This window comes from Embiotoca jacksoni, unplaced genomic scaffold (genome assembly GCF_022577435.1).
Source record: "Embiotoca jacksoni isolate LCO1_2020_lvr unplaced genomic scaffold, fEmbJac1.0.p SCAF_24, whole genome shotgun sequence".
NCBI lineage: Eukaryota > Metazoa > Chordata > Actinopteri > Embiotocidae > Embiotoca > Embiotoca jacksoni.
The window spans coordinates 306,955-331,302 of record NW_027185375.1 but is presented as its reverse complement, the minus strand read 5'-3'; the positions used below and the strand labels follow the sequence as shown (position 1 = coordinate 331,302).

At 38.2% G+C, this 24,348-nt stretch overlaps 5 protein-coding genes and 1 long non-coding RNA gene across 6 annotated transcripts in view; 1 reads left to right on the top strand and 5 right to left on the bottom strand.

The window, feature by feature from the left end:
- Nucleotides 1–24,348, top strand: part of LOC138203909 (uncharacterized) — a 57,356-nt gene that overhangs the window by 18,709 nt on the left and 14,299 nt on the right. The window lies entirely within an intron of this gene.
- LOC138204141 (GTPase IMAP family member 7-like) lies at nucleotides 1,265–5,223 on the bottom strand. Its single transcript, XM_069159293.1, has 4 exons — nucleotides 5,196–5,223; nucleotides 4,324–4,407; nucleotides 4,036–4,095; nucleotides 1,265–3,228 (listed from the first exon to the last, which is right to left on the bottom strand). The coding sequence occupies exons 1-4, from the start codon at nucleotides 5,221–5,223 to the stop codon at nucleotides 2,105–2,107; spliced, it is 1,296 nt and encodes a 431-aa protein (XP_069015394.1). The 3' UTR covers nucleotides 1,265–2,104.
- On the bottom strand, nucleotides 5,079–7,046 carry LOC138204142 (GTPase IMAP family member 9-like). The gene has a single exon (XM_069159294.1). It carries the CDS (start codon nucleotides 6,998–7,000, stop codon nucleotides 6,191–6,193), a length of 810 nt encoding a protein of 269 aa, XP_069015395.1. The 5' UTR covers nucleotides 7,001–7,046; the 3' UTR covers nucleotides 5,079–6,190.
- LOC138203849 (GTPase IMAP family member 7-like) lies at nucleotides 9,644–15,418 on the bottom strand. Its single transcript, XM_069158852.1, has 4 exons — nucleotides 15,338–15,418; nucleotides 12,722–12,805; nucleotides 12,387–12,446; nucleotides 9,644–11,575 (listed from the first exon to the last, which is right to left on the bottom strand). Exons 1-4 carry the CDS (start codon nucleotides 15,342–15,344, stop codon nucleotides 10,467–10,469), a joined length of 1,260 nt encoding a protein of 419 aa, XP_069014953.1. The 5' UTR covers nucleotides 15,345–15,418; the 3' UTR covers nucleotides 9,644–10,466.
- On the bottom strand, nucleotides 17,569–23,327 carry LOC138203878 (GTPase IMAP family member 7-like). Its single transcript, XM_069158881.1, has 4 exons — nucleotides 23,247–23,327; nucleotides 20,624–20,707; nucleotides 20,295–20,354; nucleotides 17,569–19,483 (listed from the first exon to the last, which is right to left on the bottom strand). The coding sequence occupies exons 1-4, from the start codon at nucleotides 23,251–23,253 to the stop codon at nucleotides 18,375–18,377; spliced, it is 1,260 nt and encodes a 419-aa protein (XP_069014982.1). The 5' UTR covers nucleotides 23,254–23,327; the 3' UTR covers nucleotides 17,569–18,374.
- On the bottom strand, nucleotides 21,370–23,118 carry LOC138203898 (GTPase IMAP family member 7-like). Its single transcript, XM_069158912.1, has one exon. The coding sequence runs from the start codon at nucleotides 22,966–22,968 to the stop codon at nucleotides 22,159–22,161; it is 810 nt and encodes a 269-aa protein (XP_069015013.1). The 5' UTR covers nucleotides 22,969–23,118; the 3' UTR covers nucleotides 21,370–22,158.

Genomic DNA, 24,348 nt, shown 5'->3' with positions numbered 1-24,348 from the left:
TATTTGTTATCAAATTTGCCTCGACGGGTTTTACATCTTCTCTCCCTAGACCCCTCTTCAGAGAAGAAAAAACTGAAATATATAAAATAAACAGGCGGTCCCGTTATTTTATATTTTATATGCCATTTCATATTTAAATGAAAACAAATTAGTTACCTGGTTGGAAATTCTTAAAAGGACACGTAGGCCACTTCTCTAGTTGAAATTGATAATCTGTGAATGTAAAAATATTTCATTTTCATTTCAAATGTTTAACTGCTGGACACAAGATGTCTCTCACAGCAGTGCCAGATCATTCTTAGTGCTGTATCTGCCTGTAGATTGGAGTTGTATCACATCGCATCACACTTGTGATTGGTTTGTGATCAGAAATATTCAACTGCTCTCTGTTGGACAAATGTTGTAACTGCAGTATTTACCCTGTGCAGGGTTTTTAGACGTGATGCTTCCTTTAGACAAAATGTTATTGTAATACAAGGCCTTCACACAATACTGTATATGTCCTCCCTGAAACAAACCCGACTCATACATAAAGTACTATATATAAAAAATACACAATTTGTTACCATGACAGTCCTACCCTTTATGGGATTACATTGATAACGAGGACACTAATAATTAAATACATTTTCCAGGAAGGAAATTGCCTGACAATTGCCTTTGTCACAATGCCTGACTAAAACGTTCACTTCTTAAACTGTGAAGACGCCAAGTTAACCGTCTAGGAACTGAGGAAACCAGTTGCTGGAGCTTTTGAAGTGAAATTTTATAATAAAACCATGACTTTAATTTTAAAGCATATATTTGTTCCCATCTGAGTGTCACCATTGTGATCATTGCCTCAGAGTAAGCCTGACTTGCTGCAACACCAAAGTGGTTTTCCTTGTTTGTATTTACAGTAAACCACTCAAGACTCATCTGTCAAGTGACATTAATTAAGTTACACGAACAGTAAAAAACAGAAGTGTTTGTACCATCATGCTGCGACCATTGCCATTGCTGGATGAGGAGGTTTTTTGTCAAGCCTTAAAATGAAGTGTGATGGATGGATGGATATGAAACACTCATGTTTCATATTGATGAATGTATGTTTCGCTTGTGTTTCAGTCTCTTTTGATACAGTTATTGTGGCCTTAATGATTTTAGGAGTGTAGTGAAAAGCGTATTACCAGCATTTTTAATATCAAAGTCCATTGACAGAGGGAGGACACAAATTTAAAGAATTTGAAGAGAGACACCTGAAAGAATTCTATATAATCACCTATATTTTTATTACAAAAATATATTTTTACAGGAAAGCTCGAAACATTTCTTTCAAAAAGGAAAACATAAAATGTATCTCTTTGATTAGGATGCTCTATTTTCTGTAAAAAATGCCTTTATGAACATTATTTCGGATTAAATGTATACTTGAAGACAGCAACGTTGTGAAAGTAACTCGTATGTGAAAAATAATGTATAAAAAAGGCCAAAAAAAAAAAATCATAATTTTCCATCACATCAAAGTCATAGAAAGTTAACATCCAACAGAAGTTTTTATATCACTTTTGTGTAAGAAAATAGTCTTATAAAAATCCCATAACGAAACTCAATTACTGATTTGGGTAATGGGAAAAGGTAAGATCAACGATTAGCTTATAATTCAGAAAATCATAACACACAGGAAAAAAAAATGCATGACAGAAAAAGCAGGAAAAGCCATCATCATCAGACTAAACCCTAAAATACTTGAATTAAAAAAAAACATTGAAGGTCAATTTATGTAAGTTAGGTGAGCAAAGCAACCTCAAGTGCTACGATGGACAAGGCTTCCCAGTTTAAAGCGTGACTTGTAATTCTTGATCTTCATGAAAGCCTTTAGCAGTCAGGGTCTGAAGGGTCACCATCCAAAAAAGTGTGCCCTCTTCTACAGATTATATTAACATCATGTGGCAACTACTGCGTTGCAACTACAACTCCACTCGACCTTCCTTTCTGGCAAATGATCCTCATCTTGCGAGTTGTTCCAAGATCACCTCCTCACATAGTAGCAGGTCCCACTAACTCTTTATCTGAAGACAATTAGCTTTCAACGGTGTGGCCATCATGAAAACTCAACTGCAGTCTATTTTGTTTTCTGCAGCACCAGTTCGTCCTCACTTTGCTTGATCTTGTTTTCCAGTTTTTTAAATTGATTGATAAGTGGCTTGGAGAGAACCTTAGCTGTGTTCGTTGCTGCTTCCTCTATTGACTCTGCTTTATCAGCTTCATCATATCCGATACGACCTCCTATTATTGCTCCTGTGGCAGCAATGATTCCTGCAGCAACACCAAGTCCAACACACACTGCCCCTCCTGCTGCTCCTGTTGCTGCTGCTGCTCCTGCTGCTCCTGCTGCTATTTTCACTGCTGCTTCTGATTCCAGTTCTGTCAGTGCTGTGACCACTGATATAATCATTATTGGTACGCCAAGCAAAGCTCCCAACAACACTCCTGCAGTAATACCAGCTGCTTTCTTGAGAAAATTGTAGACAAATGTCTTTGCCTTCTCTGTAAAATCTTCCTCTGACGGCCCTTTTGATGACTGTTTGAAGACCTCTTTCACTTTTTCAATAGCTTTCGCCACTTCTTGAAGCATCTCATTGGTGTAGCATTTGCCATCATTTTCCTTCACCATCATGTCGATGGTGTTGAGCAGCTTCTTCACCTGGAACTGGTTGCTTCTGTAGTCGTCCTGCTGGTTGTTGTTCCAGTATTTATTATCAATGACGTGGCACCGACCGCCGCACTTCTCCACCAGATCTTTCAGACCTTTGGGTTGTTTAACAAACTCCTCAATAGTCATTCTTTCAGTAAGCTGCTCACCATGAGTAAAGACAACTGAAGCATATTTTAGAGCAACTTCAGTGAATTGTTTGTATATTTGTGAGATGACAGCCTCCTCCTGCTTTGTGAATTTCTCCACTTTAAGTAAAATGAGGAAAGCATGAGGCCCAGGAGCGCACTCTGTGATACACTTCGCTATCTCCGATTTCAGCTCCTCATCAGACTTGCAATTGTCAAAGAAACCAGGAGTGTCAATGAACGTGATTGATCGTCCATCAACCTCTTTGACTGCTTTCTCACATTTACTCGTTCCGGACTTTGCAGTGTGAATGATCTCAAACCCACTGTGTCTAAGTATGGTGTTGCCCAAGCTGCTTTTCCCACTTCCCGTTTTCCCCAGAACGACAATCCTTCTGGACGGCGCTAGAAAAGAATAATGAGTTAAGATTAAAAACATTGCTCATATTTCTTGTGTTTGATTTTGTACAGTGACATTACAGTGACTTTCTGGAAATGTTGAAGCCCAGAAAAGTGTCATTGCTTTTTGCTAGCAGGCGCTGGCAAAAAGGCTACATCAACACACAATACAAATACAACATAAAACCACAGCCAAGCAGGCTGACCTCCCAGCAGAACCTGAGGTGAGGTCGGATCCAGTCTGAGTTCGACTAAGCTGCTTCTAAGACTGTGGACTTATGAACTTTTCATGGTCTAGACCGACATAGACGTAAACTAAAAATGTAAACTGTTGTTGGAGGCATACAATAGCGAGGCGGTAATTCTAGTTATTATTTTAATTTTACTCATAAATGCTGTCTGTTTTGATTATACATAATAAAAAATCTATTTGCCTGAACACACATCAAGGTGTGAGGTATTTATCCATTCCCCCATCCTCCCCTCATACATTACCTACCTCATCACCACCCACTCATTCAACAGTCAAAATATGGACAACAAACATCAGACATCAAAATGCATTAAAGACAAAAATATAGAGGCAATTAAATATCAGTAAATAAGTACTGTTCAATGAAATAACTGAAAAAAAAGTCAAGAATCTAGGTTTGAATTATTTGTTGATGGAATACGTTATTCTTGCATTAATGTGTTCTGTAGACTATGTGAACAAATATAGATGTTTCAGTCTGATATTGGTTGTGTATCTGAATGAAGCCGTATTGGCATCATTAAGATCACCGCAGCTGTAACATCCAGTTAAGAACTTACCTTCTGCAGCTGGTGTTTCACTGGAGGGAGCTGGAGTGCTGGATGCTGCTTCACCTGCAGCTGTATTTAAACATACAGTCCATCCTTACTGTTATTCTACTGCATAAATACATAAAAACACTCGACAAATGAACTTCATCTGACTTTAACCTACATTTAATTAGTTAAAAAGCATAACTATAACATATCAACAATAATTATAATCGGAATAGTAATAATATTTATAATAACAATAATAATGACAGCATAGCGGTGTGTTTCCAGACTTAAATAATTGGCTGAATTTACATGCATCCAAGAGTGGTGTAGATTGGAAATCAGATGAACCTCCTCCACTAATTAGGGGCTTCCGCAAATCTTCCTCGTATGCATCTATATGGAGTAGATGTATAGAACAGATATTAGCCTAATATCAGCAAAACTGAAAAGTGGGACAAACAACTGAAATCTATTTCTACTTGTTTCCAGTCCTATTTCTGAACAGAAAAAACAGTTGTTGTACTGCACACCACATACTTATTGCCTGGTCATTTTCTTGCTCTCCACATATTTTCAAGTAAAGTGTTGAAGAGTTTAACAAATGGGTTCCATCTTAATATAAAAATGTCTAGTAAGTGGGATGTGAGGATTTTTTAATTATTTCTTTTCCTTTGACTGACCAGTTGCTTTGATTCACTCTTGCATACTGTATGTGCATGACAGGAATCTGTGACATGAAGTTATCGAAGTAAAAGTTAAACGTTTCTATTGTAGCTTTTTTACCAAAATCCTTTGGTGCATTGATATTTCCTTATACAATCGATTAATACAAAGAAGTGCATGACAGGATGTAGTCTTAGCAGTTGTTGAAAATGTAATCATTTAGTTGAGCAAACAATCAGCATAGTACATCAATACAGAATCATTATCTCGTTGACATTCACTGTTCTTGTATATCACAGTTGTACTTTTTCACCCATTTAATTTAATTTTGATAATGCATCTGTCTCTTTAAAAATGTTTTTTTATTTACAAGAAAACTGCACAAGTACAAATTTCCAATCAAGTCCACTTTATTATTTAAATCTCGATATCACATTTTCACCTCAGGACACTTTACAATCTGTGTAGCCCTCGACACCCTCTAAACCCACACAAAAATGTATTTCACTAGCTAGGACCCTGCCTCGGCTGGGGGCGAACCTTCATTGATTGGGGGAGATTAAGCCGGGGTGAGAGTTTTGCGGTTTGGGGAAGGCTTAGTCGAGGATCCACTGCGGCTCCCAGGCCTTGCAGATATATGGAACTCTATGTGGGACGGAAGGATAAAGGCTATGAAACATGATAACCATAAGTGAAACGGTTTAACAAGAGGGTGGGATGCAGAAAACGTGAACGGGCCGAGGTCTAGAGTGGGTGGACATTTATAGGAGTGTGGCCGGAAGTGGGAGAGTGGTTGAGGCGTGGTCCTGCTCCTGAAATTCAGGTAAAACTTTATCTCCAATTATTTGAAAGCAGGAAAACCTTTTTAAAGACCGTAACAGGAACATATTGAAGAGGTTTTAAAAAGCAAGTTAAAGTGTAAATTTCTTCTCAGTGCTGTAAGGGTTTGAAACAGGAAGTCTACTCGTGGCGGTGGCTTTGAAAACAACAAGCACTGCAGAAAATGTTATAAAATGTGTTGAAATAAATCAAAGAGAAGTCACGAGAATCAAACTGAAACATGTTCAATTTCCGTTTTGGTCAGTTTGAGGTTTAAAGAAGGAAATTATTCTTAAAACGACAGCAGAATTGCAATGAGACCCATCAAACCTCCTTTTACTTTTGTTTTCAAACAACACAAACAGCAAAAATATAATCATGGCCATAAATATGTTGTTCCATGCCGTGTAAGAAAAAGTCAAACAAATCAAACCAAACATGTAAATGGAAACATGGTCAACTTCAACTGACAATATCAATCACAAATTTTTAAATGCTGTTCTTTCTTTCTTTTTTTTAAACCCTGTCCTTGTCACTTGTTTTCAAATGCTTGCTTTCAGTTGAGTTACATTCAGGGTCATCTTTTATGCAGAATCTCATTTACAGACGGGACAAAGCACATTCAGCTGTCAAAAAAAGGTTCATAGCTTTTCTTTTTTTGTTGTTTTTAGCAGGAATCCTGTATTATCTCTGCTTACAGGAACGGGTGTGTTGTTTCTCTTGCTGCAGCACGGTCTTTCAAAACGAGCAGCACACCTATGATCGCTGACCCCGCCACACATAAAAGAACTCTCACAGATGTTTTTTTTATACAGTTTATCAAAACCTTAAAGATGCCTAAGAAGGAAGCTGATGATGGTTTGATGGACTTTTCTTGTTGCCTCTCCCATTCTCGGAGCATCTCAGTGGTGTAGCAGCCTCCTCTCTTTTCCTTCACCATCTCCTCTATTGTGTTGAGCAGCTGTCCCACCTGGAAGCAGTTGTTCCTGTCGTCATCCTGCCGGTTGTTGTGCCAATATTTGTTATCGACAACGTGGCACCGACTGCCACACTTCTCCAGCAGATCTTTCAGATGCTTGTTGTCTTGGACGAAGGCCTCAATTTTCATGTCTTCCGACAACTGGTCACCGTGTGTGAAAACAACTGCAGAATATTTGAACGCCTCGTCGGAGAAATATTCACACATTTGTCTGATGACATCCGCTTCCTGCTCTGTGAATATTTGCACTTTGATCACGAGGAGAAAAGCGTGAGGCCCAGGAGCGCACTCTGAGATACACTTCCGTATCTCAGGCTTCAGCTGCTGCTCAGACCGTCCTGGATCAAAGAAACCAGGCGTGTCGATCAGAATGAGGCTTCTTCCGTCGACAGATCCGGACTTTGCCTGACACAAGCTTGCTTGTGAGTCAAAACAATGTTTGACTTTGAACACATTCTTTCCAAAAATGGTGTTAGCAAGGCTGCTCTTCCCAGCTCCAGTTTTCCCCAGCAGGGCGATCCTCATTACTTTTGTCACTAGGAGAGAATAATCACTATCAGTGACGCTCTACTTTTTCTTGCTCCCTTTTTATGTCCCTTGGCCTAATTGTTGTCTTGGTTTTTTGTACAGTATTTTAGACTAGGGGTCTCCAACCCACAGACATTGACGGCTGCCGAAGTGTATTTCGTGATCAATTTCAGCATTTTTTATTCATTCATTTTTCAGCCTGTCCGAGAGAACGAAGCTATGAACGCAATCGATTAATGAGTGGACGATCTCCCCTCGCTCTCCATCTCCCGTGTGCACCACTCTGTGTCAGTGCAGCATATAATTGATCAGATGTACACAGAAGGAAAGACAATACATTTCCATGTGTGTAACTGAAGTTCAGATTTGAGAACACACTGAATAAAAGAAGTAAATCAAACTCACCATCCATGATGAAAAAGATATGACAGTGATGTAAGTAGAACTCTGTGCCGTGTCTCCTCTCTTTCTGTCTGATTCCGATCTCGCTTGAGAGTCATTTTATTTCACTTCCTATTTAACTGCAGTCCAAAAGTACTTCTGGTGAAACCCCCAGTGACTAGAGGGGGTGTGTTTAACAGGTACGTTGTTGAATTAGTGAAGTCAAGATAAAGCAGAATTAACTCTGTTATGTGATATTTAGCCCCCCATTGCAACTTATAGAAGATATCTCACCTTAAAAGCGTTGTATAGATCCAGACAGAAGTCTAAAATAGAACTGCAGATTTTCTTCCTCACATTTCTTTCATTTGAAAATTGAAATGACCAATATTGCTTTGAGAATGGAGCATGTGAGTGTTGTATTTAGACTGACTTTAAAAATTCACTGCAGGAAATGTTCCATCAGGTAAAACACGTCTGCATTTATAGAGCATCTACCCACAATTTGAAAAGCTCAAAGAGGAGAAACAAACTTACGAGTACAGTTTCCCTTTGGTTTCTTTTGCTGTCAGTTTTAGCTCTTTAAAAATCCAACATTTCAATCTTTGAAACATTACAAAATTTGATAAAAGGTGGGTGAAACTCTCAAATAATTCTCAGCTGAATCAGAAGAATTGAGTTTTCATTGGCAGGTGTTAAATGGCACAAACACCTTCACAAACACGGGTGTTGTTTCACTTCACTTTTGAATGTATAAAAGTTCATGGTTCACTTGCATAATGTTGAATCAGCTATTTTCAATTTGACCTTTCACTTCTCCAGTCTCATGAGCCATAAATATGATACAGTCATAGAGTTATCTTCATAAGTATTAATAAGTGATGGTTCGCTACTTGAGGCTAAAAAGTTGGGATGCAATCTATTACAGAAACACAAAACCAGCTGCTCACACAAGTCAAGTCCAGCGAATTTATTTCAGTTATCAAATTTGCCTCGACGGGTTTTACATCTTCTGTCCCTAGATCCCTCTTCAGAGAAGGAAAAACTGAAATAAATAAAATAAACAGGCGGTCCCATTATTTTATATTTTATACACCGTTTCATGTGTAAATGAAAACAAATTAGTTACCTGGTTGGGAATTCTTAAAAGTACGCGTAGGCCACTTCTCTAGTTGAAATTCATAATCTATGAATGTAAAAATATTTCATTTTCACTTCAAATGTTTAACTACTGGACACAAAATGTCTCTCACAGCAGTGCCAGATCATTCTTAGTGCTGTATCTGCCTGTAGACTGGAGTTGTATCACATCACATCACACTTGTGGGCGGATTGGTTTGTGATCAGAAATATTCAACTGCTCTCTGGTGGACAAATGATGTAACTGCAGTATTTACCCTGTGCAGGGTTTTTAGACGTGATGCTTCCTTTAGACAAAATGTTATTGTAATACAAGGCCTTCACACAATACTGTATATGTCCTCCCTGAAACAAACCCGACTCATACATAAAGTACTATATATAAAAAATACACAATTTGTTACCATGACAGTCCTACCCTTTATGGGATTACATTGATAACGAGGACACTAATAATTAAATACATTTTCCAGGAAGGAAATTGCCTGACAATTGCCTTTGTCACAATTCCTGACTAAAACGTTCACTTCTTAAACTGTGAAGAAGCCAAGTTAACCGTCTAGGAACTGAGGAAACCAGTTGCTGGAGTTTTTGAAGTGAAATTTTATAATAAAACCATGACTTTAATTTTAAAGCATATATTTGATCCCATGTGAGTGTCACCATTGTGATCATTGCCTCAGAGTAAGCCTGACTTGCTGCAACACCAAAGTGGTTTTCCTTGTTTGTATTTACAGTAAACCGCTCAAGACTCATCTGTCAAGTGACATTAATTCATTTACACTAACAGTAAAAAACAGAAGTGTTTGTACCATCATGCTGCGACCATTGCCATTACTGGATGAGGAGTTTTTTTGTCAAGCCTTAAAATGAAGTGTGATGGATGGATGGATATGAAACACTCATGTTTCATATTGATGAATGTATGTTTCGCTTGTGTTTCAGTCTCTTTTGATACAGTTATTGTGGCCTTAATGATTTTAGGAGTGTAGTGAAAAGCGTATTACCAGCATTTTTAATATCAAAGTCCATTGACAGGGGGAGGACACAAATTTAAAGAATTTGAAGAGAGACACCTGAAAGAATTCTATATAATCAACTATATTTTTATTACAAAAATATATTTTTACAGGAAAGCTCGAAACATTTCTTTCAAAAAGGAAAACATAAAATGTATCTCTTTGATTAGGATGCTCTATTTTCTGTAAAAAAATGCCTTTATGAACATTATTTCGGATTAAATGTATACTTGAAGACAGCAACGTTGTGAAAGTAACTCGTATGTGAAAAATAATGTATAAAAAAGGCCCCCAAAAAAAATCATAATTTTCCATCACATCAAAGTCATAGAAAGTTAACATCCAACAGAAGTTTTTATATCACTTTTGTGTAAGAAAATAGTCTTATAAAAATCCCATACCGAAACTCAATTACTGATTTGGGTAATGGGAAAAGGTAAGATCAACGATTAGCTTATAATTCAGAAAATCATAACACACAGGAAAAAAAAATGCATGACAGAAAAAGCAGGAAAAGCCATCATCATCAGACTAAACCCTAAAATACTTGAATTAAAAAAAAACGTTGAAGGTCAATTTATGTAAGTTAGGTTAGCAAAGCAACCTCAAGTGCTACGATGGACAAGGCTTCCCAGTTTAAAGCATGACTTGTAATTCTTGATCTTCATGAAAGCCTTTAGCAGTCAGGGTCTGAAGGGTCACCATCCAAAAAAGTGTCCCCTCTTCTACAGATTATATTAACATCATGTGGCTACTACTGCGTTGCAACGACAACTCTACTCGACCTTTCTTTCTGGCAAATGATCCTCATCTTGCGAGTTGTTCCAAGATCACCTCCTCACATAGTAGCAGGTCCCACTAACTCTTTATCTGAAGACAATTAGCTTTCAACGGTGTGGCCATCATGAAAACTCAACTGCAGTCTATTTTGTTTTCTGCAGCACCAGTTCGTCCTCACTTTGCTTGATCTTGTTTTCCAGTTTTTTAAATTGATTGATAAGTGGATTGGAGAGAACCTTAGCTGTGTTCGTTACTGCTTCCCCTATTGACTCTGCTTCATCAGCTTGATCATGTCCGATACGACCTCCTATTATTGCTCCTGTGGCAGCAATGATTCCTGCAGCAACACCAAGTCCAACACACACTGCCCCTCCTGTTGCTCCTGTTGCTGCTGCTGCTGCTATTTCCACTGCTTTTGGTGATTCCAGTGATACCAGTGCTGTGACCACTAATCCAACCATTAGTGGTGCGCCAAGCAAAGCTCCCAACAACACTCCTGTAGTAATACCAGCTGCTTTCTTGAGAAAATTGTAGACAAATGTCTTTGCCTTCTCTCTAAAATCTTCCTTTGACGGCCCTTTTGATGACTGTTTGAAGACCTCTTTCACTTTTTCAATAGCTTTCGCCACTTCTTGAAGCATCTCATTGGTGTAGCATTTGCCATCATTTTCCTTCACCATCATGTCGATGGTGTTGAGCAGCTTCTTCACCTGGAACTGGTTGCTTCTGTAGTCGTCCTGCTGGTTGTTGTTCCAGTATTTATTATCAATGACGTGGCACCGACCGCCGCACTTCTCCACCAGATCTTTCAGACCTTTGGGTTGTTTAACAAACTCCTCAATATTCATTCCTTCAGGAAGCTGGTCACCGTGAGTAAAGACAACTGAAGCATATTTTAGAGCACCTTTAGTGAATTGTTTGTATATTCGTGAGATGACAGCCTTCTCCTGCTTTGTGAATTTCTCCACTTTAAGTAAAATGAGGAAAGCATGAGGCCCAGGAGCACACTCTGTGATACACTTCGCTATCTCCGATTTCAGCTCCTCATCAGACTTGCAATTGTCAAAGAAACCAGGAGTGTCAATGAACGTGATTGATCGTCCATCAACCTCTTTGACTGCTTTCTCACATTTACTCGTTCCAGACATTGCAGTGTGAATTATCTCAAACCCACTGTGTCTAAGTATGGTGTTGCCCAAGCTGCTTTTCCCACTTCCCGTTTTCCCCAGAACGACAATCCTTCTGGACGGCGCTAGAAAAGAATAATGAGTTAGGATTAAAAACATTGCTCATATTTGTTGTGTTTGGTTTTGTACAGTAACATTACAGTGACTGTCTGGAAATGTTGAAGCCCCGCAAAGTGTCATTGCTTTTTGCTAGCAGGCGCTGGCAAAAAGGCTACATCAACACACAATACAAATACAACATAAAACCACAGCCAAGCAGGCTGACCTCCCAGCAGAACCTGAGGTGAGGTCGGATCCAGTCCGAGTTCGACTAAGCTGCTTCTAAGACTGTGGACTTATGAACTTTTCATGGTCTAGACAGACATAGACGTGAACTAAAAATGTAAACTGTTGTTGGAGGCATACAATAGCAAGGCGGTAATTCTAGTTATTAATTTAATTTTACTCATAAATGCTGTCTGTTTTGATTAAACATAATAAAAAATCTATTTGTCTGAACACACATCAAGGTGTGAGGTATTTATCCATCCCCCCCATCCTCCCCTCATGCATTACCTACCTCATCACCACCCACTCATTCAACAGTCAAAATATGGACAACAAACATCAGATATCAAAATGCATTAAAGACAAAATTATAGAGGCAATTAAACATCAGTAAATAAGTACTGTTCAATGAAATAACTGGGAAAAAAAAAGTCAAGAATCTAGGTTTGAATTATTTGTTGATGGAATACGTTATTCTTGCATTAATGTGTTCTGAGGACTATGTGAACAAATATAGATGTTTCAGTCTGATATTGGTTGTGTATCTGAATGAAGCCATATTGGCATCATTAAGAACACCGCAGCTGTAACATCCAGTTAAGAACTTACCTTCTGCAGCTGGTGTTTCACTGGAGGGAGCTGGAGTGCTGGATGCTGCTTCACCTGCAGCTGTATTTAAACATACAGTCCATCCTTACTGTTATTCTACTGCATAAATACATAAAAACACTCTACAAATGAACTTCATCTGACTTTAACCTACATTTAATTTGTTAAAAAGCATAACTATAACATCTAACATCGACAATAATTATAACAGGAGTAGTAATAATAGTTACAATAACAATAATAATTATAATAATAATAATAATAATAATAATAATAATAATAATAATGACACCATAGCGGTGTGTTTCCAGACTTAAATAATTGGCTGAACTTACATGCATCCAAGAGTGGTGTAGATTGGAAATCAGATGAACCTCCTCCACCAATTAGGGGCTTCAGCAAATCTTCCTCGTATGCATCTATATGGAGTAGATGTATAGAACAGATATTAGCCTAATATCAGCAAAACTGAAAAGTGGGACAAACAACTGAAATCTATTTCTACTTGTTTACAGTCCTAATTCTGAACAGCAAAACCAGTTGTTGTACTGCACACCACATACTTATTGCCTGGTCATTTTCTTGCTCTCCACATATTTTCAAATAAAGTGTTGAAGAGTTTAACAAATGGGTTCCATCTTAATATAAAAATGTCTAATAAGTGGGATGTGAGGATTTTTGAATTATTTCTTTTCCTTTAACTGACCAGTTGCTTTGCTTCACTCTTGCATACTGTATGTGCATGACAGGAATCTGTGACATGAAGTTATCAAAGTAAAAGTTAAACGTTTCTATTGTAGCTTTTTTACCAAAACCCTTTGGTGCATTGATATTCCCTTATACAATCGATTAATACAAAGGAGTGCATGACAGGATGTAGTCTTAGCAGTAGTTGAAAATGTAATCATTTAGTTAAGCAAACAATCAGCATAGTACATCAATACAGAATCATAATCTCGTTGACATTCACTGTTCTTGTTTATCACAGTTGTACTTTTTCACCCATTTATTTTAATTTTGATAATGCATCTGTCTCTTTAAAAATGTTATTTTATTTACAAGAAAACTGCATGAGTACAAATTTCCAACCAAGTCCACTTTATTATTTAAAGCTCGATATCACATTTTCACCTCAGGACACTTTACAATCTGTGGAGCACTCGACACCCTCTAAACCCACACAAAAATGTATTTATTTGAAAGCAGGAAAACCTTTTTAAAGACCGTAACAGGAACATATTGAAGATGTTTTAAAAAGCAAGTTAAAGTGTGAATTTCTTCTCAGTGCTGTAAGGGTTTGAAACAGGAAGTCTACTTGTGACGGTGGCTTTGAAAACAACAAGCACTGCAGGAAATGTTATAAAATGTGGTGAAATAAGTAAATGAGAAGTCATGAGAATCAAACTGAAACATGTTCAATTTCCATTTCAGTCAGTTTGAGGTTTAAAAAAGGAAAATATTCTTAAAACTACAGTAGAATTGCAATGAGACCCATCAAACCTCCTTTTACTTTTGTTTTCAAATAACACAAACAGCAAAAAATATAATCACGGCCATAAATATGTTGTTCCATGCCGGGTAAGAAAAAGTCAAACAAATCAAACCAAACCATGTAAATGGAAACATGGTCAACTTCAACTGACAATATCAATCACAAATTTTTAAATGCTGTTCTTTCTTTCTTTCTTTTTTTTAAACCCTGTCCTTGTTACTTGTTTTCAAATGCTTGCTTTCAGTTGAGTTACATTCAGGGTCATCTTCTATGCAGAATCTCATTTACAGACGGGACAAAGCACGTTCAGCTGTCAAAAAAAGGTTCATAGCTTTTCTTTTTTTGTTGTTTTTAGCAGGAATCCTGTATTATCTCTGCTTACAGGAACGGGTGTGTTGTTTCTCTTGCTGCAGCACGGTCTTTCAAAACGAGCAGCACAGCAATGATCGCTGACCCCGCCCCACATAAAAGAACTCTCACGGATGTTTTTTTTATACAGTTTATCAAAACCTTAACGATGCCTAAGAAGGAAGCTGATGATGGTTTGATGGACTTTTCTTGTTGCCTCTCCCATTCTCGGAGCATCTCAGTGGTGTAGCAGCCTCCTCTCTTTTCCTTCACCATCTCCTCTATTGTGTTGAGCAGCCGTGCCACCTGGAAGCGGTTGTTCCTGTCGTCATCCTGCCCGTTGTTGTGCCAATATTTGTTATCGACAACGTGGCACCGACTGCCACACTTCTCCAGCAGATCTTTCAGATGCTTGTTGTCTTGGACGAAGGCCTCAATTTTCATGTCTTCCGACAACTGGTCGCCGTGTGTGAAAACAACTGCAGAATATTTGAACGCCTCTTTGGAGAAATATTCACACATTTGTCTGATGACATCCCCCTCCTGCTCTGTGAATTTTTGCACTTTGATCACGAGGAGAAAAGCGTGAGGCCCAGGAGCGCACTCTGAGATACACTTCCTTATCTCAGGCTTCAGCTGCTGCTCAGACCGTCCTGGATCAAAGAAACCAGGCGTGTCAATCAGAATGAGGCTTCTTCCGTCGACAGATCCGGACTTTGCCTGACACAAGTTTGCTGGTGAGTCAAAACAATGTTTGACTTTGAACACATTCTTTCCAAAAATGGTGTTAGCAAGACTGCTCTTCCCAGCTCCAGTTTTCCCCAGCAGGGCGATCCTCATTACGTTTGGCACTAGGAGAGAATATCAGTGACGCTCTACCTTTTCTTGCACCCTTTTTATGTCCTTTGGCCTAATTGTTGTCTTGGTTTTTTGTGCAGTACCGCTCTGTGTCAGCGCAGCAGAGTGCACAGTGCCCCCCTGGCCACCGCCCCACCTCCCAAACAATATAATTGATCAGATGTACACAGAAGCAAAGACAATACATTTCCTTGTGTGTAACTGAAGTTCAGATTTGAGAACACACTGAATAAAAGAAGTAAATCAAACTCACCATCCATGATTAAAAAGAAATGACAGTGATGTGAGTAGAACTCTGTGCCGTGTCTCCTCTCTTTCTGTCTGACTCCGATCTCGCTTGAGAGTCGTTTTGTTTCACTTCCTGTTTGACTGCAGTCCAAAAGTATTTCTGGTGAAACCCCCAGTGACTAGAGGGGCTGTGTTTAACAGGTACGTTGTTGAATTAGTGAAGTCAAGATAAAACAGAATTAACTCTGTTATGTGATATTTAGCCCCCCATTGCAACTTATAGAAGATATGTCACCGTAAAAGAGTTGTATAGATCCAGACAGAAGTCTAAAATAGAACTGCAGATTTTCTTCCTCACATTTCTTTCATTTGAAAATTGAAATGACCAATATTGCTTTGAGAAAGGAGCATGTGAGTGTTGTATTTAGACTGACTTTAAAAATTCACTGCAGGAAATGTTCCATCAGGTAAAACACGTCTGCATTTATAGAGCATTTACCCACAATTTGAAAAGGTCAAAGAGGAGAAGCAAACTTACGAGTACAGTTTGCCTTTGGTTTCTTTTGCTGTCAGTTTTAGCTCTTTAAAAATCCAACATTTCAATCTTCGAAACATTACAAAATTTGATAAAAGGTGGGTGAAACTCTCAAATAATTCTCAGCTGAGTCAGAAGAATTGAGTTTTCATTGGCAGGTGTTTAATGGCACAAACACCTTCACAAACACGGGTGTTGTTTCACTTCACTTTTGAATGTATAAAAGTTCATGGTTCACTTGCATATTGTTGAATCAGCTATTTTCAATTTGACCTTTCACTACTCCAGTCTCAGGAGCCATAAATATGATACAGTCATAGAGTTATCTTCATAAGTATTAATAAGTGATGGTTCGCTACCTGAGGCTAAAAAGTTGGGATGCAATCTATTACAGAAACACAAAACCAGCTGCTCACACAAGTCAAGTCCAGCGAATTTATTTGTTATCAAATTTGCCTCGACGGGTTTTACATCTTCTGTCCCTAGACCCTCTTCAGAGAAGAAAAAACTGAAATAAATAAAATAAACAGGCGGTCCTGTTATTTTATATTTTATATGCCATTTCATATTTAAATGAAAACAAATTAGTTACCTGGTTGGAAATTCTTAAAAGGACACGTAGGCCACTTCTCTAGTTGAAATTGATAATCTGTGAATGTAAAAATATTTCATTTTCATTTCAAATGTTTAACTGCTGGACACAAGATGTCTCTCACAGCAGTGCCAGATCATTCTTAGTGCTGTATCTGCCTGTAGACTGGAGTTGTATCACATCGCATCACACTTGTGTGTGGATTGGTTTGTGACCAGAAATATTCAACTGCTCTCTGGTGGACAAATGATGTAACTGCAGTATTTACCCTGTGCAGGGTTTTTAGACGTGATGCTTCGTTTAGACAAAATGTTATTGCAATGCAAGGCCTTCACACAATACCTTATATGTCCTCCCTGAAACAAACCCGACTCATACATAAAGAACTATATATAAAAATACACAATTTGTTGCCATGACAGTCCTACCCTTTATGGGATTACATTGATAACGAGGACACTAATAATTAAATACATTTTCCAGGAAGGAAATTGCCTGACAATTGCCTTTGTCATAATACCTGACTAAAACGTTCACTTCTTAAACTGTGAAGACGCCAATTTAACCGTCTAGGAACTGAGGAAACCAGTTGCTGGAGCTTTTGAAGTGAAATTTTATAATAAAACCATGACTTTAATTTTAAAGCATATATTTGATCCCATGTGAGTGTCACCATTGTGATCATTGCCTCAGAGTAAGCCTGACTTGCTGCAACACCAAAGTGGTTTTTCTTGTTTGTATTTACAGTAAACCGCTCAAGACTCATCTGTCAAGTGACATTAATTCATTTACACTAACAGTAAAAAACAGAAGTGTTTGTACCATCATGCTGCGACCATTACCATTACTGGATGAGGAGGGTTTTTTTCAAGCCTTAAAATGAAGTGTGATGGACATGAAACACTCATGTTTCATATTGATTAATGTATGTTTCACTTGTGTTTCAGTCTCTTTTGATACAGTTATTGTGGCCTTAATGATTTTAGGAGTGTAGAGAAAAGCGTATTACCAGCATTTTTAATATCAAAGTCCATTGACAGGGGGAGGACACAAATTTAAAGTATTTGAAGAGAGACACCTGAAAGAATTCTATATAATCAACTATATTTTTATTACAAAAATATATTTTTACAGGAAAGCTCGAAACATTTCTTTCAAAAAGGAAAACATAAAATGTATCTCTTTGATGAGGATGCTCTATTTTCTGTAAAAAAATGCCTTTATGAACATTATTTCGGATTAAATGTATACTTGAAGACAGCAACGTTGTGAAAGTAACTCGTATGTGAAAAATAATGTGTAAAAAATGGCCAAAAAAAAAAAAAATCATAATTTTCCATCACATCAAAGTCATAGAAAGTTAACATCCAACAGAAGTTTTTATATCACTTTTGTGTAAGAAAATAGTCTTATAAAAATCCCATAATGAAACTCAATTACTGATTTGGGTAATGGGAAAAGGTAAGATCAACGATTAGCTTATAATTCAGAAAATCATAACACACAGGAAAAAAAATGCATGACAGAAAAAGCAGGAAAAGCCATCATCAGACTAAACCCTAAAATACTTGAATTAAAAAAAAACATTATATAATAAGTTAGGTGAGCAAAGCAACCTCAAGTGCTACGATGGACAAGGCTTCCCAGTTTAAAGCGTGACTTGTAATTCTTGATCTTCATGAAAGCCTTTAGCAGTCAGGGTCTGAAGGGTCACCATCCAAAAAAGTGTGCCCTCTTCTACAGATTATATTAACATCATGTGGCAACTACTGCGTTGCAACTACAACTCCACTCGACCTTCCTTTCTGGCAAATGATCCTCATCTTGCGAGTTGTTCCAAGATCACCTCCTCACATAGTAGCAGGTCCCACTAACTCTTTATCTGAAGACAATTAGCTTTCAACGGTGTGGCCATCATGAAAACTCAACTGCAGTCTATTTTGTTTTCTGCAGCACCAGTTCGTCCTCACTTTGCTTGATCTTGTTTTCCAGTTTTTTAAATTGATTGATAAGTGGCTTTGAGAGAACCTTAGCTGTGTTCGTTGCTGCTTCCCCTATTGACTCTGCTTCATCAGCTTGATCATGTCCGATACAACCTCCTATTATTGCTCCTGTGGCAGCAATGATTCCTGCAGCAACACCAAGTCCAACACACACTGCCCCTCCTGCTGCTCCTGTTGCTGCTGCTGCTGCTATTTCCACTGCTTTTGGTGATTCCAGTGATACCAGTGCTGTGACCACTAATCCAACCATTAGTGGTGCGCCAAGCAAAGCTCCCAACAACACTCCTGTAGTAATACCAGCTGCTTTCTTGAGAAAATTGTAGACAAATGTCTTTGCCTTCTCTCTAAAATCTTCCTTTGACGGCCCTTTTGATGACTGTTTGAAGACCTCTTTCACTTTTTCAATAGCTTTCGCCACTTCTTGAAGCATCTCATTGGTGTAGCATTTGCCATCATTTTCCTTCACCATCATGTCGATGGTGTTGAGCAGCTTCTTCACCTGGAACTGGTTGCTTCTGTAGTCGTCCTGCTGGTTGTTGTTCCAGTATTTATTATCAATGACGTGGCACCGACCGCCGCACTTCTCCACCAGATCTTTCAGACCTTTGGGTTGTTTAACAAACTCCTCAATATTCATTCCTTCAGGAAGCTGGTCACCGTGAGTAAAGACAACTGAAGCATATTTTAGAGCACCTTTAGTGAATTGTTTGTATATTCGTGAGATGACAGCCTTCTCCTGCTTTGTGAATTTCTCCACTTTAAGTAAAATGAGGAAAGCATGAGGCCCAGGAGCACACTCTGTGATACACTTCGCTATCTCCGATTTCAGCTCCTCATCAGACTTGCAATTGTCAAAGAAACCAGGAGTGTCAATGAACGTGATTGATCGTCCATCAACCTCTTTGACTGCTTTCTCACATTTACTCGTTCCAGACATTGCAGTGTGAATTATCTCAAACCCACTGTGTCTAAGTATGGTGTTGCCCAAGCTGCTTTTCCCACTTCCCGTTTTCCCCAGAACGACAATCCTTCTGGACGGCGCTAGAAAAGAATAATGAGTTAGGATTAAAAACATTGCTCATATTTCTTGTGTTTGATTTTGTACAGTAACATTACAGTGACTGTCTGGAAATGTTGAAGCCCCGCAAAGTGTCATTGCTTTTTGCTAGCAGGCGCTGGCAAAAAGGCTACATCAACACACAATACAAATACAACATAAAACCACAGCCAAGCAGGCTGACCTCCCAGCAGAACCTGAGGTGAGGTCGGATCCAGTCCGAGTTCGACTAAGCTGCTTCTAAGACTGTGGACTTATGAACTTTTCATGGTCTAGACAGACATAGACGTGAACTAAAAATGTAAACTGTTGTTGGAGGCATACAATAGCAAGGCGGTAATTCTAGTTATTAATTTAATTTTACTCATAAATGCTGTCTGTTTTGATTAAACATAATAAAAAATCTATTTGTCTGAACACACATCAAGGTGTGAGGTATTTATACATCCCCCCCATCCTCCCCTCATGCATTACCTACCTCATCACCACCCACTCATTCAACAGTCAAAATATGGACAACAATCATCAGATATCAAAATGCATTAAAGACAAAATTATAGAGGCAATTAAACATCAGTAAATAAGTACTGTTCAATGAAATAACTGGGGAAAAAAAAGTCAAGAATCTAGGTTTGAATTATTTTTTGATGGAATACGTTATTCTTGCATTAATGTGTTCTGAGGACTATGTGAACAAATATAGATGTTTCAGTCTGATATTGGTTGTGTATCTGAATGAAGCCATATTGGCATCATTAAGAACACCGCAGCTGTAACATCCAGTTAAGAACTTACCTTCTGCAGCTGGTGTTTCACTGGAGGGAGCTGGAGTGCTGGATGCTGCTTCACCTGCAGCTGTATTTAAACATACAGTCCATCCTTACTGTTATTCTACTGCATAAATACATAAAAACACTCTACAAATGAACTTCATCTGACTTTAACCTACATTTAATTTGTTAAAAAGCATAACTATAACATCTAACATCGACAATAATTATAACAGGAGTAGTAATAATAGTTACAATAACAATAATAATTATAATAATAATAATAATAATAATAATAATAATAATGACACCATAGCGGTGTGTTTCCAGACTTAAATAATTGGCTGAACTTACATGCATCCAAGAGTGGTGTAGATTGGAAATCAGATGAACCTCCTCCACCAATTAGGGGCTTCAGCAAATCTTCCTCGTATGCATCTATATGGAGTAGATGTATAGAACAGATATTAGCCTAATATCAGCAAAACTGAAAAGTGGGACAAACAACTGAAATCTATTTCTACTTGTTTACAGTCCTAATTCTGAACAGCAAAACCAGTTGTTGTACTGCACACCACATACTTATTGCCTGGTCATTTTCTTGCTCTCCACATATTTTCAAATAAAGTGTTGAAGAGTTTAACAAATGGGTTCCATCTTAATATAAAAATGTCTAATAAGTGGGATGTGAGGATTTTTGAATTATTTCTTTTCCTTTAACTGACCAGTTGCTTTGCTTCACTCTTGCATACTGTATGTGCATGACAGGAATCTGTGACATGAAGTTATCAAAGTAAAAGTTAAACGTTTCTATTGTAGCTTTTTTACCAAAACCCTTTGGTGCATTGATATTCCCTTATACAATCGATTAATACAAAGGAGTGCATGACAGGATGTAGTCTTAGCAGTAGTTGAAAATGTAATCATTTAGTTAAGCAAACAATCAGCATAGTACATCAATACAGAATCATTATCTCGTTGACATTCACTGTTCTTGTTTATCACAGTTGTACTTTTTCACCCATTTAATTTAATTTTGATAATGCATCTGTCTCTTTAAAAATGTTATTTTATTTACAAGAAAACTGCATGAGTACAAATTTCCAACCAAGTCCACTTTATTATTTAAAGCTCGATATCACATTTTCACCTCAGGACACTTTACAATCTGTGGAGCACTCGACACCCTCTAAACCCACACAAAAATGTATTTATTTGAAAGCAGGAAAACCTTTTTAAAGACCGTAACAGGAACATATTGAAGATGTTTTAAAAAGCAAGTTAAAGTGTGAATTTCTTCTCAGTGCTGTAAGGGTTTGAAACAGGAAGTCTACTTGTGACGGTGGCTTTGAAAACAACAAGCACTGCAGGAAATGTTATAAAATGTGGTGAAATAAGTAAATGAGAAGTCATGAGAATCAAACTGAAACATGTTCAATTTCCATTTCAGTCAGTTTGAGGTTTAAAAAAGGAAAATATTCTTAAAACTACAGTAGAATTGCAATGAGACCCATCAAACCTCCTTTTACTTTTGTTTTCAAATAACACAAACAGCAAAAAATATAATCACGGCCATAAATATGTTGTTCCATGCCGGGTAAGAAAAAGTCAAACAAATCAAACCAAACCATGTAAATGGAAACATGGTCAACTTCAACTGACAATATCAATCACAAATTTTTAAATGCTGTTCTTTCTTTCTTTCTTTTTTTTAAACCCTGTCCTTGTTACTTGTTTTCAAATGCTTGCTTTCAGTTGAGTTACATTCAGGGTCATCTTCTATGCAGAATCTCATTTACAGACGGGACAAAGCACGTTCAGCTGTCAAAAAAAGGTTCATAGCTTTTCTTTTTTTGTTGTTTTTAGCAGGAATCCTGTATTATCTCTGCTTACAGGAGCGGGTGTGTTGTTTCTCTTGCTGCAGCACGGTCTTTCAAAACGAGCAGCACAGCAATGATCGCTGACCCCGCCCCACATAAAAGAACTCTCACGGATGTTTTTTTTATACAGTTTATCAAAACCTTAACGATGCCTAAGAAGGAAGCTGATGATGGTTTGATGGACTTTTCTTGTTGCCTCTCCCATTCTCGGAGCATCTCAGTGGTGTAGCAGCCTCCTCTCTTTTCCTTCACCATCTCCTCTATTGTGTTGAGCAGCCGTGCCACCTGGAAGCGGTTGTTCCTGTCGTCATCCTGCCGGTTGTTGTGCCAATATTTGTTATCGACAACGTGGCACCGACTGCCACACTTCTCCAGCAGATCTTTCAGATGCTTGTTGTCTTGGACGAAGGCCTCAATTTTCATGTCTTCCGACAACTGGTCGCCGTGTGTGAAAACAACTGCAGAATATTTGAACGCCTCTTTGGAGAAATATTCACACATTTGTCTGATGACATCCCCCTCCTGCTCTGTGAATTTTTGCACTTTGATCACGAGGAGAAAAGCGTGAGGCCCAGGAGCGCACTCTGAGATACACTTCCTTATCTCAGGCTTCAGCTGCTGCTCAGACCGTCCTGGATCAAAGAAACCAGGCGTGTCAATCAGAATGAGGCTTCTTCCGTCGACAGATCCGGACTTTGCCTGACACAAGTTTGCTGGTGAGTCAAAACAATGTTTGACTTTGAACACATTCTTTCCAAAAATGGTGTTAGCAAGACTGCTCTTCCCAGCTCCAGTTTTCCCCAGCAGGGCGATCCTCATTACGTTTGGCACTAGGAGAGAATAATCACTATCAGTGACGCTCTACCTTTTCTTGCTCCCTTTTTATGTCCTTTGGCCTAATTGTTGTCTTGGTTTTTTGTGCAGTACCGCTCTGTGTCAGCGCAGCAGAGTGCACAGTGCCCCCCTGGCCACCGCCCCACCTCCCAAACAATATAATTGATCAGATGTACACAGAAGCAAAGACAATACATTTCCTTGTGTGTAACTGAAGTTCAGATTTGAGAACACACTGAATAAAAGAAGTAAATCAAACTCACCATCCATGATTAAAAAGAAATGACAGTGATGTGAGTAGAACTCTGTGCCGTGTCTCCTCTCTTTCTGTCTGACTCCGATCTCGCTTGAGAGTCGTTTTGTTTCACTTCCTGTTTGACTGCAGTCCAAAAGTATTTCTGGTGAAACCCCCAGTGACTAGAGGGGCTGTGTTTAACAGGTACGTTGTTGAATTAGTGAAGTCAAGATAAAACAGAATTAACTCTGTTATGTGATATTTAGCCCCCCATTGCAACTTATAGAAGATATGTCACCGTAAAAGAGTTGTATAGATCCAGACAGAAGTCTAAAATAGAACTGCAGATTTTCTTCCTCACATTTCTTTCATTTGAAAAATGAAATGACCAATATTGCTTTGAGAAAGGAGCATGTGAGTGTTGTATTTAGACTGACTTTAAAAATTCACTGCAGGAAATGTTCCATCAGGTAAAACACGTCTGCATTTATAGAGCATTTACCCACAATTTGAAAAGGTCAAAGAGGAGAAGCAAACTTACGAGTACAGTTTGCCTTTGGTTTCTTTTGCTGTCCGTTTTAGCTCTTTAAAAATCCAACATTTCAATCTTCGAAACATTACAAAATTTGATAAAAGGTGGGTGAAACTCTCAAATAATTCTCAGCTGAGTCAGAAGAATTGAGTTTTCATTGGCAGGTGTTTAATGGCACAAACACCTTCACAAACACGGGTGTTGTTTCACTTCACTTTTGAATGTATAAAAGTTCATGGTTCACTTGCATATTGTTGAATCAGCTATTTTCAATTTGACCTTTCACTACTCCAGTCTCAGGAGCCATAAATATGATACAGTCATAGAGTTATCTTCATAAGTATTAGTAAGTGATGGTTCGCTACTTGAGGCTAAAAAGTTGGGATGCAATCTATTACAGAAACACAAAACCAGCTGCTCACACAAGTCAAGTCCAGCGAATTTATTTCAGTTATCAAATTTGCCTCGACGGGTTTTACATCTTCTGTCCCTAGACCCCTCTTCAGCAAAGAAAAAACTGAAATAAATAAAATAAACAGGCGGTCCCATTATTTTATATTTTATATGCCGTTTCATATTTAAATGAAAACAAATTAGT